The sequence below is a fragment of the Brachycentrus maculatus genome, unplaced genomic scaffold, assembly GCF_059751285.1.
Source record: "Brachycentrus maculatus isolate JH-2025_06_01 unplaced genomic scaffold, ASM5975128v1 h1tg000005l, whole genome shotgun sequence".
Taxonomy (NCBI): domain Eukaryota; kingdom Metazoa; phylum Arthropoda; class Insecta; order Trichoptera; family Brachycentridae; genus Brachycentrus; species Brachycentrus maculatus.
Genome location: NW_028280760.1, coordinates 2472769 through 2491743, shown reverse-complemented (window position 1 = coordinate 2491743; position 18975 = coordinate 2472769). Strand labels below are relative to the sequence as shown.

The 18975-nt window shown below is 38.9% G+C and overlaps 2 protein-coding genes across 2 annotated transcripts; both read left to right on the top strand.

Moving 5' to 3' along the window:
* Positions 1–656: 656 nt before the first annotated feature.
* LOC148313848 (protein FAM8A1) lies at positions 657–10290 on the top strand. Its single transcript, XM_088257258.1, has 4 exons — positions 657–1099; positions 1179–1314; positions 7129–7258; positions 8158–10290. Exons 1-4 carry the CDS (start codon positions 796–798, stop codon positions 8479–8481), a joined length of 894 nt encoding a protein of 297 aa, XP_088113384.1. The 5' UTR covers positions 657–795; the 3' UTR covers positions 8482–10290.
* A 2576-nt stretch (positions 10291–12866) lies between these two features.
* Adi1 (acireductone dioxygenase 1) lies at positions 12867–16803 on the top strand. The gene is made up of 3 exons (XM_088278109.1): positions 12867–13130; positions 14698–14997; positions 16356–16803. The coding sequence occupies exons 1-3, from the start codon at positions 13008–13010 to the stop codon at positions 16488–16490; spliced, it is 558 nt and encodes a 185-aa protein (XP_088134235.1). The 5' UTR covers positions 12867–13007; the 3' UTR covers positions 16491–16803.
* The last annotated feature ends 2172 nt before the right edge of the window (positions 16804–18975 follow it).

Below are 18975 nucleotides of genomic sequence, written 5' to 3'. Positions count from 1 at the left end.
GTGGCGAATGTGAGAGGAAAAACAAAACAAGGACTGAAAAAGACTTGACACGATCAGATCAATCAGAACCTAAAATCTGGCGGTGTCAAAAGTCTATGTAATCGGAGGGCATGTATGACTTGATGTATGGGTGTGAAGGAGGCGAGGAGTGTATGTCAGGACAGAAGAGTGTGGCGTTCCATCCTCTCTACCTACCCTTGCGGGGAAACGGCGTAATGGTAGTAGTAGTAGTAGTAGTAATATATATAAATATATGTGTGTATAAACTTTTGTTATACTTTTCGAAAAGAAGATTGGTAGAGCGCGAGTGATCACTAAATTAAATCAATATTTTTTTAATCCATTTATGCACAATAGCACCCCCATCAACTCTACAAAGTCTTCTTTCTTCGGAATAGACTTTAGTTTACAACACAAGTCAGTTCTCTGAATTAAATTTCCAAATTCGATGTGTAGAAGAATATGTTAAATCCATTATTTTGCAATGATAAATACTCTGTTCAAATTAAAACTCAAGAAACATATTTTACTATCATGAATGAGTTTGTTGTGCTTCTGATTAGACTGCTTATTCCACAAAAAAGTGCACTCCATTTGAAAAGGGAGCTCATTGGTTTCATCATATTTTTTAGTTTCTGGTAATTCTATTTTTCTATGACTTTATTTGTTTATTGTCTTTACCGACTGTCAAGTGATGGTGTTCCTATTCTTTTTAAAACCGTTTCGTATCTTTTTATAACCTTTTAAACCATCTATTATTGGTAAAATAGTAGATTTTCATTACTTACTATCGAAATGGAACAACCATCAAATGAAAATACCAGTACAAAAGTTACCGAAAAAGAAAAATATTTTACAGCACTTCGCATTTGGTTGAACCAGGCTCAAGTTTTTCAAGAGCTAGTATCCTCCTTTCCCTATTATTTTCTAGCGTGTCAGTCACAAAACATTCCATCGGTAAATCCGTTGTTTTTCAATAATAATTACCGACCCAGAGAAGATGTCGTATATACTCCGGCGTTTGACGTCAATTTACGTCAGGATGTCGACGGGGTGGACAATGCGGACCAACCTGAGCGAGAAATAAGAAATTCCGAAGGTTCAACGCGTTTATGCTTCAGTTTGTTTTGTTTAAATGGTTGGCATTAATAATTTAATCCGGTGCATTCATATTTTAGGTCCAGTTATCGAAGGCTACGAATATGTTTTACCACCACTGTGGAAACGGTTCCTAGCGGAGCAACTGGATTTCGTGTTCCTATTATTCATGAAGCTCGCCCTCACATACATCGCTGTGGATTACTTTGATTACATGTGAGTGGCTTACCTTTGAAATTTTAGGATTGGTGATTATTCATTGTAACCGGCGTGGGTTACGTGCGAAGAATCTCAGAAATGTACACGCCTGGCCTTCTTCGGAATCTCCCAACTATGCCACCGTTGTAAGGGGTGACGTTCCAGACGGCCCCGCCGTACCGAGTTACCGAGTAAGCTGGATACGGACGGAGGTGACTGGATGTATGAGCCGGGAAGAGCGGGCACTGGACCGACAAGTCAACCTCAATAGCCCTGATAAGGGCTTTCCGAAACTGGTCCGTGAATCGGTATAATGAGGCGAAACGGTCCAGGCTGGCGGCGCGGCGAGTCGTCCAAGGAGCGGGAGCGGAGAAATGAAACACAGGTTTCAACAGTCACACCAGAACTGGTTTATTATCAAAAAATGCGCCCTCTATATACCCGGCCGTGATCGCGTACCGCCCGACAGTGGGAAAGTACAGCCAATCAGCGGCCGGGGGAGAGAGACAGCCATATCTCTGTCTCTCTCTAATGGGCACCGGACGGGCTACACTTTCATACCGTACCGGTGCCGTTCCAACAGTTCGTTATTACATTACAATTTACAATTTACAAGTTTATTTTATCAGTAATCTATTTATACTACTTAATATCTAGGCGCATTTATGTATTGACATTGTCTTATTCTTTCTTATATCTAATACATTCTGTAAATACATGAGAAATCGGTAGAATCCATAGAGGCCCTTCTTCGGGCCGCATTCCGACGGGCGACCGTTTCGCTCGCCGCCAGGCGCCTGGAATTCTTTTTCAGGGCCGCCGCACGGGGTGTGCGATCTGTCCGTAACACTCCCCCCGTGCAGCTAGTCTGCACCAAATTTCCTGGGACGGATTGCACGTTCTTCTCCCTTATCACGCCGATGGTGATGATTGTGGCCCGTTCAGCGTGGTCTCTCGGCAGCATCCTCGCGTCACCAGAGACACCAGGCCGCGACTCGCCCTGATGGAATCGCCTTCCGGGTCACAACGCCAGACTGGAGAAGTCTGGGCTTGAGGTGATGCTTCGCGTCATGTCCAGTGATCAGCATCCTTGTCATCCTTCCAGAGTCATCCGGCCGCATCCATACTCGGGCGGAGACATCTGGCTGCGACTTGTCATCTAAGTCGCCTTGGTTTCCATATTACATTTGCCAGGCTGGCATCGCCTGGGCTTGAGTTGATGCTCCGCGTCACATCATGTGATCACCCGGCAGCATCCTTGTACGGCCAAAGTCATCCAGCCACATCCATAATCGGGCGGAGACGTTTGGCTGCGACTCGTCCTTCGTGAAGTCGCCTTGATTCCCCAGCATCCTTACCAGAGTCATCCGGCCGCAACCTTGTTCGGGCGGAGACGTCCGGCTACGACTTGTCCTAAGTCGCCTAAGTTCCGGAATTCTCACCGGAACCGCATGTGCCAGGCTGGCGTCGCCTGGGCTTCAATTGATGCTCCGCGTCACATCCTTGTGATCACCCGGCAGCATCTTCGTACGACCAGAGTCGTCCAGCCGCAATCGTTCGGGTGGAGACGTCTGGCTGCGACTTATCCTGAGTTTCCTAAGTCGCCTAAGCTCCGGTATTCCCACCGGAACCGCAGGGGCCAGGCTGGCGTCGCCTGGACTTTGAAGTGATGCTCCGCGTCACGTACATATAGTGATCACCCGGCAGCATCCATGCCAGAGTCATCCGGCCGCAACCTCGTTTGGGCGGAGACGTCTGGCTGCGACTTATCTTAGTTTCCTAAGTCGCCTAAGTTCCAGAATCCTCACTGGAACCGCGAGTGCCAGGCAAGCGTCACCTGGGCTTGAATTGATGCTCCGCGTCACATCTTTGTGATCACCCGGCAGCATCCTTGCCAGAGTCGTCCGGCCGCAACCATTCGGGCGGAGACATCTGGCTGCGACTTGTCTTGAGTTTCCTAAGTCGCCTAAGCTCCGAACTTCCCGTCGGAACCGCATTACATATGCCAGGCTAGAATCGCCTGGGCTTGAAGTGATGCTCCGCGTCACGTGCTTGTGATCACCCGGCAGCATCCATGTGTGGCCATGAGTCATCCAGCCGCAATCATTCAGGTGGAGACATCTGGCCGCGACTTTTCCTTAATGTCGCCTTGGTTCCGAACTACCCGTCGGAACCGCATAAGTTTCCTGGCCGTCAGGCCACGACCCCTCTGCGAGTCGCATTGGTTCCGAACTACCCGTCGGAACTGCATAAGTTTCCTGGCCGTCAGGCCACGACCCTTCTGTGAGTCGCCTTGGTTCCGAACTTCCCGTCGGAACCGTATGAAGTGTGCTACCGGGCCGCGACTTGTCCGAGAGTCGCTCCGGATTTCCCATCGGAACCGCATCAGGCGGCAAATCGTCTCGGGCCCGCAGCGACCCCGCCTTCCCATGATTAGGCGGTTGCTGCGTGGTAGCCTTCGCCGTTATTGCACGCGTATTCGCCGCGCGGCTTCTTTCCTTTGATACTCCCAAGGAGTTGATTGCGCACATTTGCGCCTGTAGTACTCCGCTCGCGTCATTCCCCTTCACTTTGGGGCGTCCGTACGTGACCGGTCCCAGTGCGGTCACTATAGTCAGCTGACCGTCCCTTTGAAGCACTGGGGTGTCGATCGGGAACATTAGAGACGCGTTGTCGAGGCCGATAAGCAACTGCGGCTTGATAACGCCTCCGGTCTGCGCGAGCGCGCCACCTTCACGAACAAGATCCAAGTCCTTAATGGTCCTCGCCCTGATCTCGAATTCCCCGTTTTGTTCACTTTCCAAAGTCACCGTTACACGCTGTGACCTGTATGTGTTGCCTCGTCCACACGCGCTTTTGATTATCAGATTCTCGGCTATCCCTGACGCCCTCCTCCAGGAGGGTTACAGATGCAGCCTCGTCCATCAAGGCGAACACTTTTGCGGTCCCCCGTGGTCCCTTCAGAGTGATCGGCAACACTTTGAAGGTGACCGGGACCTCACCGTCATTTATCCACAACACCTGCGCACTGTCCACAGCGTCCTCACTTTCATCTTCCACAACACTGTCCGTGCGGAAGGAGTGCAGGATCCTATTGTGGTGTTTTCCGCATACATCACAACTTCTCGCTTCACAATTTGGCACCTTGTGCCCTGATTCCAAACACTGGTAACACAGTTTGGACGACCGCACAAAGTCCCAGCGGTCATCCACGGTTTTCTTCTCGAACCGTTTGCATCGGCGTATGTTATGCCCGTTGGCCTTACAAAATACGCATTCCTTATCACTTGTTGTGTCGCGCGTCGCAAACACGTGACTCCTTGGCTCGACGCGTCGAGCGTTCTCGCGGCGGGCGGGCTCGGCGCACTTGTCGCGCTGACCCGCGCGCTCCTTGTCTCTGTTCCTCGCCACCACTCTGAACAGACCTCCGTGGCGCGTGATGCCGGCGGTGATCTCGTCAAGCCAAGCGGCGAGATCGTAGATACTGCTCCTCGTCTCGCGGCGGCGATCGCGGAACCAATCCCACCGGAGTTGCGTCGGCATCTTGGCAACCATCTCCGCTAGCAGCTGCGGGTTGTCGAGATAGCAAGCGTCCATCCCGTCCACGGTGGTGATGACGTTGCGTATCGAAACCGCAAAATCCACGACTGCTTCGTCCGCGGGGTGGTCGGCGAGACTCGGCATCCTCCGGGCGTCTTCCAGTATCTGCGCGATGATGAGTGTCGGGCTGCCGAAGGCGTCCTCCAGCGTCCGCAATATTTCCGACACGTTGCGCGGATACAGTAGCAGGCCTGCTACCATGTGACGCGCACGCCCTTCCAGTGCGCGCGCCAATCTTCCGATGTTGTCAGCGTCCCCTATCCCCCATCTCTCAGTAGATTGGAGATATGCCGCGTTGAAGCGGCGCCATTCCCTCGGGTCTCCGCTGAACTTGGGCAACTCCGGCGGCTGCCCCGACCATCGAAAGTAGTCCCCGCCTCGGGGTGAGGGCTCCGCGTAGATTGCTCTTCCGTCATCTCTGCGGTGCCGTTCGTCCGGTCGAGCTCTGTCGACCCATTCGCGTACCGGGTAGCGATCGCGTTCGTCCGGTGCGCGCCAACGCAAGCCAGAGTTTTCCAAACGCCTCGGCTCCGCGTTGCCAGTAGGCGCCGGGCCATGTCCCCCGGGCGCTTCTCCTCTGTGGCCGGTCAGTTCGTCCCGCGATTCCCCAGCGAATCGCGTAGGTTCCGGATCCAACACCGGAACCGGTAGAGCTGCGGCCGATGTCCTGAATCCCGTTCTGGGCTGATTGGCGGCGTCGTCCTGCCGCGTTCGTAGGTGGGTGGATTGTTCGACACCCGGTCGTGACTCCTCCATGAGTCTTTCCGTGCGGGGCGCCGAAACTGTGACGCCACCCGCAATAATCTCCCCCCCTGGGGAGCTTACGTTAGCTGCTGTCCACTGTGACAGGAGCTCACGGAGTTGCTGGAACTGCCTCTCGCTGCTGGCGGCTAGCTCCGCCATCTGGCGGCGCAAGTCACTACTCGCATCAGTTCGGACTGAACTGACCGAGTCCCGATCCTCCTCACGGCGCTGCTCTTCGGGCTCCATGGCGACGTTGCGTCCCGACCTCAGGGATGCAGGCATCGTAGCTGGAGACTGCGTTGAAGGATCCGGCTCGAAGGACCAAAATGTAACCGGCGTGGGTTACGTGCGAAGAATCTCAGAAATGTACACGCCTGGCCTTCTTCGGAATCTCCCAACTATGCCACCGTTGTAAGGGGTGACGTTCCAGACGGCCCCGCCGTACCGAGTTACCGAGTAAGCTGGATACGGACGGAGGTGACTGGATGTATGAGCCGGGAAGAGCGGGCACTGGACCGACAAGTCAACCTCAATAGCCCTGATAAGGGCTTTCCGAAACTGGTCCGTGAATCGGTATAATGAGGCGAAACGGTCCAGGCTGGCGGCGCGGCGAGTCGTCCAAGGAGCGGGAGCGGAGAAATGAAACACAGGTTTCAACAGTCACACCAGAACTGGTTTATTATCAAAAAATGCGCCCTCTATATACCCGGCCGTGATCGCGTACCGCCCGACAGTGGGAAAGTACAGCCAATCAGCGGCCGGGGGAGAGAGACAGCCATATCTCTGTCTCTCTCTAATGGGCACCGGACGGGCTACACTTTCATACCGTACCGGTGCCGTTCCAACAGTTCGTTATTACATTACAATTTACAATTTACAAGTTTATTTTATCAGTAATCTATTTATACTACTTAATATCTAGGCGCATTTATGTATTAACATTGTCTTATTCTTTCTTATATCTAATACATTCTGTAAATACATGAGAAATCGGTAGAATCCATAGAGGCCCTTCTTCGGGCCGCATTCCGACGGGCGACCGTTTCGCTCGCCGCCAGGCGCCTGGAATTCTTTTTCAGGGCCGCCGCACGGGGTGTGCGATCTGTCCGTAACATTCATATTGGTAGTTATTTTGCATGATGTTTACAGGGTGTTCTTTGCCATAATGTTTTGGTTCAGTGCCCGCTATATTATGAAGAGGATTTCTTTTGGGCAACCCGCAACGTTCAGGGCCTCTTATTACCCACACTAACTTTCGACTTTACAGAAGAAAAATTTTCCTGAAAAATACGGCAACATAAACACTTGCTTAGTGTGTAAATTCGTATTTGCAGTAGATCAAAACACGTAGCAGGCTGCACAAAAATTAGCCGCAGTCCGTGCTTTGGACTGCCTGCCACTAAGGCATGACATGCGGAGATATCTCTCGCAATAGTTTTGATGTACTGCAGAGCAGTTTAAATCTTTAATTGACTTTTTTTGTTGCAGAGATTGGTCCAAATATGACTTAAATTCTTTTTCAAAGAAACTCCAAGATGACTATTTTGTTGCGTTAGAAGTAACCTCTGATATTCTTATGCTGGAACTCGTTTACCGAGTGTTAGTTTGTTTATTTGAGGTAAATGTTTTTTTGTATTTATCCTTACTTGCCTGGTAGTTTTTTTAAAATACCAAGTTATGAGAAATACGATATGAACATAAAAAAAAATCACCCGTAACCGGTCAATAAATATGTCAAAATTCTGCAGTTCTCAAAGGGCACTTGCTATCATTGACCCTATAAACGATCAATTGGTCGTACCAATTGGCACCAGTGACATAAAAAAATCATTTGTTTGCTGACCGTATTCAGGCTGCTTAATTCAACCCTGAATTTAAAAAAAATAAAATTTACATTACAAAGAATGATAAACCAAAATCCATCAGGATAATATTATGCCCTATAGCGGTCTTTTGCAACTCCGAGACTTATTTAAAAAAAACTTATATTATTAGATTAAAACCAATATTTTTATCAGTCTGATGATGTCGGTAACGACGAAACCCGGTCGCTGGTCAAATAAAAATAAAGTGGAAAAGCTAAAAATATTGGTTTTAATCTAATAATATATTAAAATGCAATTCCATCACAAAGTGTCAGTGGATAATATAAATCTATTAAAAAAAACATGAGAATCATCTTTAACTTATTTTTTACAACCCTTAATAATTTATTGTAACTGCAGATAGTTAGCAGTATTCCATTTTTGGGTAATATATCCAAAATTAAATGAGCTTTTTGGATTGAATTCTACTTTTATTTAAATATATACATACAATGATGTATATTGTGACGCGTTTAGTTTTATTAAGACATTATCAAACTTAGTTTGATAATGTTTTGGTAAGACGAAACGCGTCACAATATACATCATTGTATATTTTTAAATAAAAGTAGAATTCAATCCCGTATCCTTGTTTAATTTTGGATATATTACCCAAAAACCGTTAATAATACTGTTACTTATGGATATCTAGGCCGTCTGCTTGAGTGCTGATCTTGGAGGAAGGCCCGGAGGCGCCACACCGGGAAAAGCCATTCTCGGTTTACGTGTTGTTTCCGCAGATGCGGTGAAAGTGGTCAACCATCGCTACAGGGATGTGGTAGTGGTGGCCCCCGGTACCGGACTTAGCTTCAGCACTTCGCTGATGAGAGCCATAACAAAAAATGCTTTCATCGCTTTCTTGCTGCCTGTTTTCATTTTGACAATCTTCATCCAGCACAACCGTTCTACGTACGATGTGTTGTGTAATGTTATTGTGGTTGAATTTAATGCCAATCCACCCCGTAGAAGAGCGTAATGTTCACATTTTATCTTTGATTTTTAATAATTCTATTCAATGTTTATACCAAATATCACAATCACATTTAATTGTTGCTTTATAACATGTACGACGTTGTCAAAAAAATATTTTTGGTGGTGATATTAGTCTAAATTTGCACCTAAATATATACATTTTAATGCACATAACCATTTTAGATACTTTATCAGATTAGTGAAAGTGTGTATCTCCCAATTTTGTCATTAACGGTCAAAACGATGATATGTATTTTGTACACCATATGAAAATGTTATTTAAAATTGTGAATATTCCTAAATGCTGCTTTTATTGACCATAAATGAAGTTGAAATGTAATAATTTTAATGTTTGCTCTGGTAAGTATCTGAAAACGGGAAAAAAATACATTGCAAGTAGCCGCAAGATGACCTGCCCACTACTGGTGCTTCTAAACATGCTACGATATGCGCATGTACACATAGCACAGCACGCACGCACACACTGAGAAACGTTTGTGTATCGGTGATTCTATTCCTGATTTTTTTCACAAAAAAAATATTTCCATTACTGCAAATAAACTATGTTACATTTTAATACTTTTATGTAATACGTTATAATATTATGGAGGAACATAAAAATTCTGAGCCCGTATCTATTATATTTTATATTGATATTCTCATTTTCAAAGTCGAGTTGTATTAAATACATATCACCGGGAGGGAAAGGTTAATAAAATATTATGTATAATTATTGTAGATACATCAACATTAAACAAGCGGAATCAACAAAATAAAAATTAATGCGTATGTATTTAATATTATAGATTGAGAAATACACTCAATATTAGCCAATCACCTGCCTTATTAATATTATAATAATTAAAGGTCAAATAAGAAATTGAAATTAGCTTTTTAACAATGTCAGTTTGTGTTTTGCTCCATAAGTTTGCCTGAATTTAAATATTGCCTGTCCCGACTATAACAAAATGTAATATTAAGTAAACTTACTGGATTTTTTGAAAATACTTATAATTCAGTATTATCTTATAAACACCATGTATTTATTTTAAATATCTTGGATCCAGCTGATGATTTTGAATATTATGTATGTATTATTGTCTTGAGTCATATATCGTAAATATACATTAGACTTTCAGACTCGTTATTCGAGGATATAGGGAAAAGTAGGAAACTACTTGTATTATTCCTTTTTGTTTGTTCCATCTAAGAGTCAACCAATCAGTTGATCTTCTCTTAATTAGGAGATAGTCTACTGTGTTATATTCAGATTTTTCTCAAAAAATATATTTAATTGTGAAAGCATGCAAAAGTCAATCAACGTTCAGGCTATATTTCACTATTGAAACTATTTTCTATTTGTCAAACTATATGATGCCAGGCACTTATTTAATTCTAGTAATAAGCTTAAAAAATTAAACTTCCATTTGTTTGGTTGGATAATATTTACAAAATAAACATTTCTTATGTTTTACTATGCCATTAGTGTTGTGTTGCGACTGCAGAGTCGGTGCATAAAAATATCCTTTCTAAAAGTAACTAGCATTTTACCGTTTGGCAAGGAGTATGCACACGACTTTTGGTGTTTAATGTAAATGTAGTAAAGCACACATACAGTAAAGGTATTATTGGCAAATTATTTTTTATTTCCCCTGCATAACAGGTGTCGTAGAATCAGAGATGAAATGGGGGATTAAAATGTTATTTGATGTTTAAGTGTGTGGAGTCATTCTAAAATTATTTTTATTTGCTTGTTAAATACATACCATGTATTGTTAATTCTCTTCTAGATTAAAATATTTAAAATTCACCCCAATGTCATGACTTGTCTTGTGTGTGTAAAAAGTTGAACTAAGGATATGTGCATTAAAAAGTAGGGACGAAACTGGTACTGTACAGTACTAATCGACAATTCTAATCATAACCAAGTTTATCTTCATTTAGTTGAAAAAGGTAACCAGTATCTGGGCAAAAAATGCATTAGTTATTAAGTATCTGACTGGTTCACCATCATTTGCGTCTTTGTCCTAAACTAAAAATATACGGACATAACGCACATTCGGAATAGGCCAACGGCTACCATTATTTTTTATGCTGTTTATTTCTGAAAATTAACTTCAATAATTTATGATTAATTATTTTAAATAAATATCGCAAAAAAGTTACCTGCTGCATATTTGTGTAGTATGCACTTTTGTTGGAATTACCAATCGTTTTAGTCTTAAGATTACACCTACATTTACATTTAATGTCCAGTATTGCTAATATAAAAACCAAACTTTTATTATTTTCTCATATATTATTGTATCAATAATTGTATTCTTTCACTGTGTGTAAAGGAACATAGTATTTTCATAAATATTTATTTTACCATAAACTCTTCTAATTCAATAAATATGTATAACATTTGCTAGAAAAGAGTTTATTTAAGAGTTGTAGAATAGTAGTATGTAATAGTTATAGAAGGACATATCGCCCACTCCTTTCAAGAACGTCATAAATCAAAAAACTTGATTTTTCAGGAGAACGTTTTTAAAGTTAAAAAATATAATACAATGTATTAAAAATAAATATCAAGCCACTTATTAAACTTTTTAATATGCAACAGATCTTTTAGGTAAAACCTGAAGGTTTTTTGTACATTCAAAAAATATTAAGTATATTTAAAAAAATTATTAAATAATACCTTTTCTTCAAAATGCAAAAACCACACTTTCTGCCCTGTATCGGGTAAATATTAAGTTAAAAATATACCTCTTTTGCTGGGATATAGTACATTTTCTGGGCATTCCGAAAACATGCACAACTAAAAATTGACGATTTTTGATTTATGACGTTCTTGAAAGGAGTGAGCGATATGTAAAATAAATATGTATGAAAATACTATGTTGCTGTAACCCTTGTGTCGTTAGCAGAGGGACACTTAATTCTATTTTCATGCTCTTTGGGAAAACATGCATATGTCTTTTCCAAGTATTATACTTTTCCAATAAAAATATATATTTTAGAAATTGTATAATTAAATGCTGTCGTTTTTTTCATAAATTTAGTCTTTATAAAAATGTGATGTAGAATATTTTAAATTTGTAAATAAATAAATAAAATATGTTTCAATAAAATATATTTTTGTTTGTTATAATTCCTATGAATTCAACGTTTTCTCAATTTACTTATAAAAAGGAAATACTTGTTAGAAGTTCAAGAATATTTCTCCGTAACCGTGGAATAAATGAGGATTTGGCTTTCCTGTATAAAAAAAAATCCTTCAAATATAAGGAGAAACTAGGATGTAGAGTTACGATCTAATATTTAATAATTAATTAATTAATTAATATTACTTTTAATAATGCTGCATTAAACATAATTGCAAAAATGTTTTGCTGTAGAATGTGATGCAATATAATTTGGAACACCAATTTTCAATTGCAACTGTTTTTCTTCTTCTTTTAAGCATTCTTTTAAGCACTTCTTAAATAAAAAGGTATTTAATTTTTTTTAAATGTTTTTTGTAAAATATACGCCATTCTTGTAACTTGACCTGATATGGCACATTATTTAAGGCCGTTTGCTCGGTGATAAATTTTATATGTGAAAAGCAAATGGTCCAATTTTTCACCTTCTTTCCATGTTCGCTCCCTAGGTGGAGAATATGGCCAACACGAGATGTCTCCAAGTCACTCTGTCACGCGCCATCTCCTTGGCTACCTCCCAGGTCAGTCCGGCGTCTCGAAGTTCCGCTGAGTATGGTCGGTGAATGGTCGTCAGCGACCTTCCGGGGCGCTGGAATCCTCGGGGTTGGAAGAAGAGACATGAGGGGTTGATGCTCTCAGGTGGCATTCTAAGGATTATTTTATTAAAATTAAACACTTCTATTCTAAGGACATGTCCCAACCATGTCCACCTCCTCCTCTTCAGGACTTCCAGTATGAGGGTCTGTTGAGTTCTTCTCCTCACATCGTCATTCCTGACGAAGTCATACCACTTTATACCCAGTATTCGCCTCAGGCACCTATTTTGAAAATTTGCTAGTTTCTTGCTTTGAGCTTTGGTGAGGTGCCACGACTCACATCCGTACAGCAACACTGTTAGGATGCAGGTGTTAAAAAATTAAAATTTTCACCAATCAACACAAAAAATAATAACGAAACAATTAACCCCGTTAACTTTTAAGGTAAGTACTTCAGCGATTAAAATATATATTTTGTGGTTCTTACTTGGGATACATTGATTTAACCAATGACGTTAAAATTAATGACTGAGTAAAAACGTCTTTTTAATTACGTTCTTAAAAGAGGTGAAGCGCCAAATGAATACATATTTTTTACTTATTGACAAGATACTTTTCTAGAAATTCAGTGATTGACATTTGAAAGTTTGAAATGTCAAATGGTATCAATTATTTCATTACCGCTTATCAGCCTTATCACTTATTTGACTCTAGTTTGAATCCATCAAAGCAGTTAGATCTTTGAACTCGGTGTAGCGGAAATAAAAATAATAATTAAAATCATACTTAAATATCCAACAGAAATGGTTCGTGCTTGGTATATGGATAATTTGAAAACTTCTCAACAACTTGAACATCATAAAGATCCTCCAGAATATGTGACACTTGACGATCTTTATGCGCGCACTGGAGTGGAATATTTTAAGGTATGGAAAGCTTTGACTATTTTCGAAGTTAAATAAAATTGATGATTTTTTAAATTTATTTTTAGTTGATCTGAGTGTCATGAAATACATTTCATACTTTTTATCCCCATTCGTTCTCTGCAACTTGCAGATTATATTTTAAGTTATAGTAAAATATATTAGTACATTCCCTAGTATTAGTTTATTCCTTAGCACATTGACTGCCATGTCAGCCACCAGTGGCCGACACAGGATATTCCAATTGTGCCTGACACTGTATAACTGGTCACCGGTGGCTGACACACTGTATAACTGGTCACCGGTGGTGGTATACCTTGTGACAAGGTGGTTGACAGCATATCTTTTGAATTCCTTCAATTATGTCGTATTGATTCTGCATTAACTTTGTGGAATGACATGATTATTTTATTAAAATTGAACACTTGAATATACCACTTTAATGACTTTTATTTTTATTTACTAGTTTCGAAAACGACAGATGTTTTTATCTTCTGGTACAAATTAAAACTGTACCAACTGTACTGTTTTAATTTGTACCAGAAGATGAAAAAATCTGTCGTTTTCGAAACTAGTCGTAAATAAAAATAAAATTCATTAAAGTGGTATATTCAAGTGTTTAATTTTAATAAAATACGTCGTTGGTTACCCGTGTGCAACACATACAAAAACCTAATGATTTGCCATAAAATTATATCAAAACAAATAAAACTAATGTATATATATATATATATATATATATATATATATATATATATATATATATATATATATATATATATAAATAAAATACTTAACAGATTTTATTAAATACATTTGGTACTGACCCTCTCGATTGTGACAGTCAGTAAAGCAGATTGCGCAAATCTACCACCAGACGTCGCGGATGCGTCGCACTGAAAAATCAAAAGACCTCAGAAAAAAAAATATTATATTTGTGAAGTGTCATATTATATATTATGTAAATTATAAAAGATTATTTTAGAATAAACTTTTACTGTCGTTTCTTTTATCATTATTATACACCCACTAATTTACAAAGAAAAATATTACCATGTTATATCACTCACTCCTTTCAAGAACATCATAAATGAAAAAACTAGATTTTTCAGGAGAACGTTTTTAAATTTTAAAAATATAACATAATGTATTAAAAATAAATATCAAGTCACTTACTGAACTTTTTACTGTGCAACAAATCTTTTTAGGTAAAACCTGAAGGTTTTTTCTCCATTTGAAAAATATTTAGTATACTTATTCAAAAAAATAATTAAACAATACGTTTTCTTCAAAATGCAAAAACAACATTTTCTGCTTTGTAGCGGGTAAATATTAAGTTAAGAAAATGCCTCTTTTGCTGGGATATAGTACATTTTCTAAGCATTCTGAAAACATGTACAACTCAAAATTGACGATTTTTGATTTATGACGTTCTTGAAAGGAGTGAGCGAAATATATATCTATTTTATGAAATAAAACCATGAAAATCCTATTGGCAGTCAATAAATTAAATATTAAAATCTTAGCTCTCAATTTTGGCTTATTGTTTTAACAATTTGGTTTTTTACAGATCAATTGCGAGACATATAAAACTGATGGAGTTCTGGATAAAATTAAAAGTGATAGAGGATATACTTACGAGGACCAGATTACATGTTCGAAGGAATGTTTACCAAATTACGAAGAGAAATTGAAATCTTTTTTTGAAGAACATCTGCACACAGATGAAGAAATTAGATTAGTTTTGGATGGATCGGGTTACTTTGATGTACGTGACGGAAACGATGATTGGATAAGAATCGAAGTGCTTCCTGGGGACATGATTATCATTCCGAGTGGAATTTACCATCGTTTCACATTGGACTCTAAGGTTGGAAATATATTCTATGTTTAATATTCCCTGCATTAACCTGTTAACCGGGCGGGACGCATAAATACGTCCAACGCAAACAATATCAGGTACGGGAAGGACATATGAATACGTCCTTGAAATATATGCTTATTATATTATATATATATGGACGTATATTTATCGAAAAACAAAGGTATTAGTCATCCATACATGTCTCGACATGAATTAAAGACACGGAGTGAATCAGTATTCGCACCTGTTACAAGTTGTGTGATTGGACAGCGGACCGCCCGGTTAACAGGTTAATGGTTTGATTAAAAAAATGCATATTTTCAGTAGAGCTATTTTAATATTGTGACTGATATTGTAATGGCTCTACTGTTTCTTTGTTTCTGCCTATTAAATATCTTCAAACCCTTATCTGCACCTTAATGGGGCATAGGGCAATGCATCATATAAACGCAGTGTTTTCTTGATTGTTAACACATGAAAGAAAGAAAAGCCCTCCGCTCCAGGTACCAGTCCTGGGAAATATTAAATAAGTATTAAAGTAAAAAAATCACGCATATTTATTGGACCCCCCCCCCTGAATATCGAACCCGGGACCTCCAGAACGGTAGCCGAGCATGTTGACCATTACGTTACGGAGGCGGGTAATTAAATATAGTTTTAGTTTTAATTGCTATTTTTAGTGAATTTTTATTTACGACATGTTTTTGATTTTTAAAAGGTAATATATAGGCAAACGACTCTTATGTCTTTTTACATAGTTGTTGTTCTTCTAGCTCCTGTTTACATCGAATGATACATAGGGCATCAGATGTAAACTTCAACGTGTTTAGCGTGTTTAACTGCCATGCTGGAGGTCCCAGGTTTGATTTCCAGGGGGGGAGTAAAAATTAATATTAATGATTTCACACTTTAATATTGGTTTAATATTACCCTGGACTGGTCCCTGAAGCGCAAGAGTGATCACCTTGCCTTCATGTAAGTAACGATCAAGATAACGCTGTGTCAATAATATGCAGTGCCCTATGTACCATTGGGTGCAGACAGGGGTTAAAAGAAGAAGAAGAATATTTTAAATTTCAAATTAAAACATGGGATAAGTGGGGTACAGCAAGAACTTAAATTTTTTTTAAATGATTTCATAAATTTATTCAACAGTCACTTTATGGTAAAATCTATTCATTTTTAGTTTAAGTTTTACTTACGAATGCATCAAAATACGTTTTACACTAGATTTTAAGAAATAATGGTATTTACTTTTATGGCCCTTTCTGAATGAACGTCACTTTCGTGAATACATTATTTAAACCTACTTAAATCACACTATTTCTTGCAGTAAGAATATTTATATATGCTTATTGTTTCAGAATTTCATTGTAGCGAAGAGATTTTTTGTCGGAGAGCCAGTATGGATTCCACATAATCGTCCCGCAGATGATATGTCCTGCCGCAAACTATATGTTGAAAAGATGAAGGAAGGATTCTTGACAAAAGCCGCATGAAATATCCTACACTTGTGATGTTAGTTATGTTGATAATGATGAATAACTCATAATTTTATAAATCATAAAATTGAAGTACATATTGTAATTATTGTTAATTATTTTTATTATTTTTATATAAATTCATTTTTATGTATTTTATATGGAAGAAATTGTATTTATTAATAAAGTATAGGCAAAAGAGGGCCTTTGTCTTAAAGATGGAAGATCTTTCACCTGATGGAATATGTGATCTTTAGAATGTATAGCTGCATATTATTACTACATAATACTTATAAATAAAAAAACCTTAATCGCTATATGAAGTTGTAACATTTATGGTAATTTTAAATTGATTATTTTTTTAATGTTTATTCATAAACACTGATATTGAAATCGACATTGCAGAACGCTAATCCCTCTTAAAAACAGGCCACAAGGCCTACACCAAGCAGAAGAACAAGAAGAAGACTATTATATTATAAGTTTTGTGTCTGTTTGATGTTTATACAATAAGACCCAACTCTGTTTTCAGTATTATGCGTTAGTATTGGAAGGCTTAAATATTGTTTTCAGCATTGGTATTCTGAATATCCATAAGATTATGATGTTTTTAAAATATGGAAAACTTGGCACAATCGGGTATGTAAATTTCTTGAAGGCGGCCGGGTCAGGAGTCGTAATAATCGTCGGATATATATGAGGAGATGCATGAATGTAGAAGAGGCGAAGAATGTTTGCAAAGACAGGTGGTGTGGCGCTCGATTCTCTCTGCCAATCCCTGTGGGAAGCAGCGTGAATGTTAGTTGGTTAGTTTTAGTCGCAAGCGTGTTTCATCCATTACGGTAACAGTATTAAGATGATACTGCTTTGATACTGATTCGTTTAGCATTGGTACATATCCTCCGTGTTCAGGGGTGGACATTCCATAGAAAAGCAGTGCCTATCGTAAGTTACCCACGTGACATATAAAAACGCAACCAGTACTTACCGTTCCTTACTAAGTAGTACCTAGCTTACCTTACTACCTACCTCTACTGCCTACTCTAGTGATTAGTACCAGCTTATCTTACTACCTACCTCTACTGCCTACCTTAATTAATTATCTGTGCACGCCACTATCCGTGTTAAGCAAGGTCTTACTGTATGTTAGATTACAGACTTAACATTTCATGGGTTTATGATCCTCATGTCAAATTTTCATTTTCTGTATTTAACCGTGTTGTTTTAGTAAAGAAACAAAATAAATAATTTATTTATTGTTGACATTTAGCAGTTATAATTTAAATTTATGGGTTGTCATATAAAATGAAATACATACATGTATCATATAACATCTGAAAAAAAATAATGCAAAATATTTTTTTAAGTGGTATTTGATGTTATTATAACTGAAATTAATGCTTTTATTACTACATATTTATATTTAAATCCATTTATCATAATACATATAGTAGCCTATGAAGTGCAGTGATTAGTTCATGGGAAGATCATAATATTCCTTTGTAGATAGTTTTATAATTCATAAATGAAAAATATATAAATGTTTTATTTATTTATATTTCATCAAACACATAATTAAAAATTACATTAATGTACCCTCATTGAGTTTTCTCATCATTTTATAGTACTTTATTATAAAACCATATTAAAAGTAATTTGTTATGTAAACAAATATGAAATGACCGGATGATGAGATCTACATATTACAGATCTACCCACCTCCATTATCCATTTACGAATAGCTTTTATATAGTTAGTTTCTTTGTAAATACCGAAAGCTGGTTGTACAACTTTAGTGGATAATAATCAAAGTTCAATTTAAAAAAAAATGTGCGTGGACTACATGTTTGGCTTCCAGCGCAGCCTTCACATACTGACTGCAAATGTATATTTCAAGTTTGTCATATTAGTTAGTAATGCACGGTAATGATTTTCTTGTAATCACTGGTAATTGTTTCATCACTAAAAAATCTGTAAAGGGTTAGGTTAACACTTGAACATGTACGAAACATTTTGTTATATGTTGCCCTATTTAACGCATTGAAATGTTTTGTTTCAATTTTATATTTTTGTTTTTAAAATATGCAAATCTGAAAAAAAATCTAAGCAAACAATACAAAAGTATTAATGAAACACTCATAACATACATCTACACATTTTTTGTCTTACAGTAGTATTACATATCGCTCACTCCTTTCAAGAACGTCATAAATCAAAAAAGTTGATTTTTCAGGAGAACGTTTTTAAAGTTAAAACTGCGGAGTAATACGTCATCAAAAGTACTTACGAGATATCTCGTCTCTGGCAATACGGGCACTCCGCCATTTGCCGAGATATCTCGTCTGTGGCAACCATCGGGTTAATAAATATAATACAATTTATTAAAAATAAATATCAAGCCACTTATTAAACTTTTTACTGTGCAACAGATCTTTTTAGGTTAAACCTGAAGGTTTTTTCTCCATTTGAAAAATAACTATTTTTTTTTTTTTAAATAATCAAA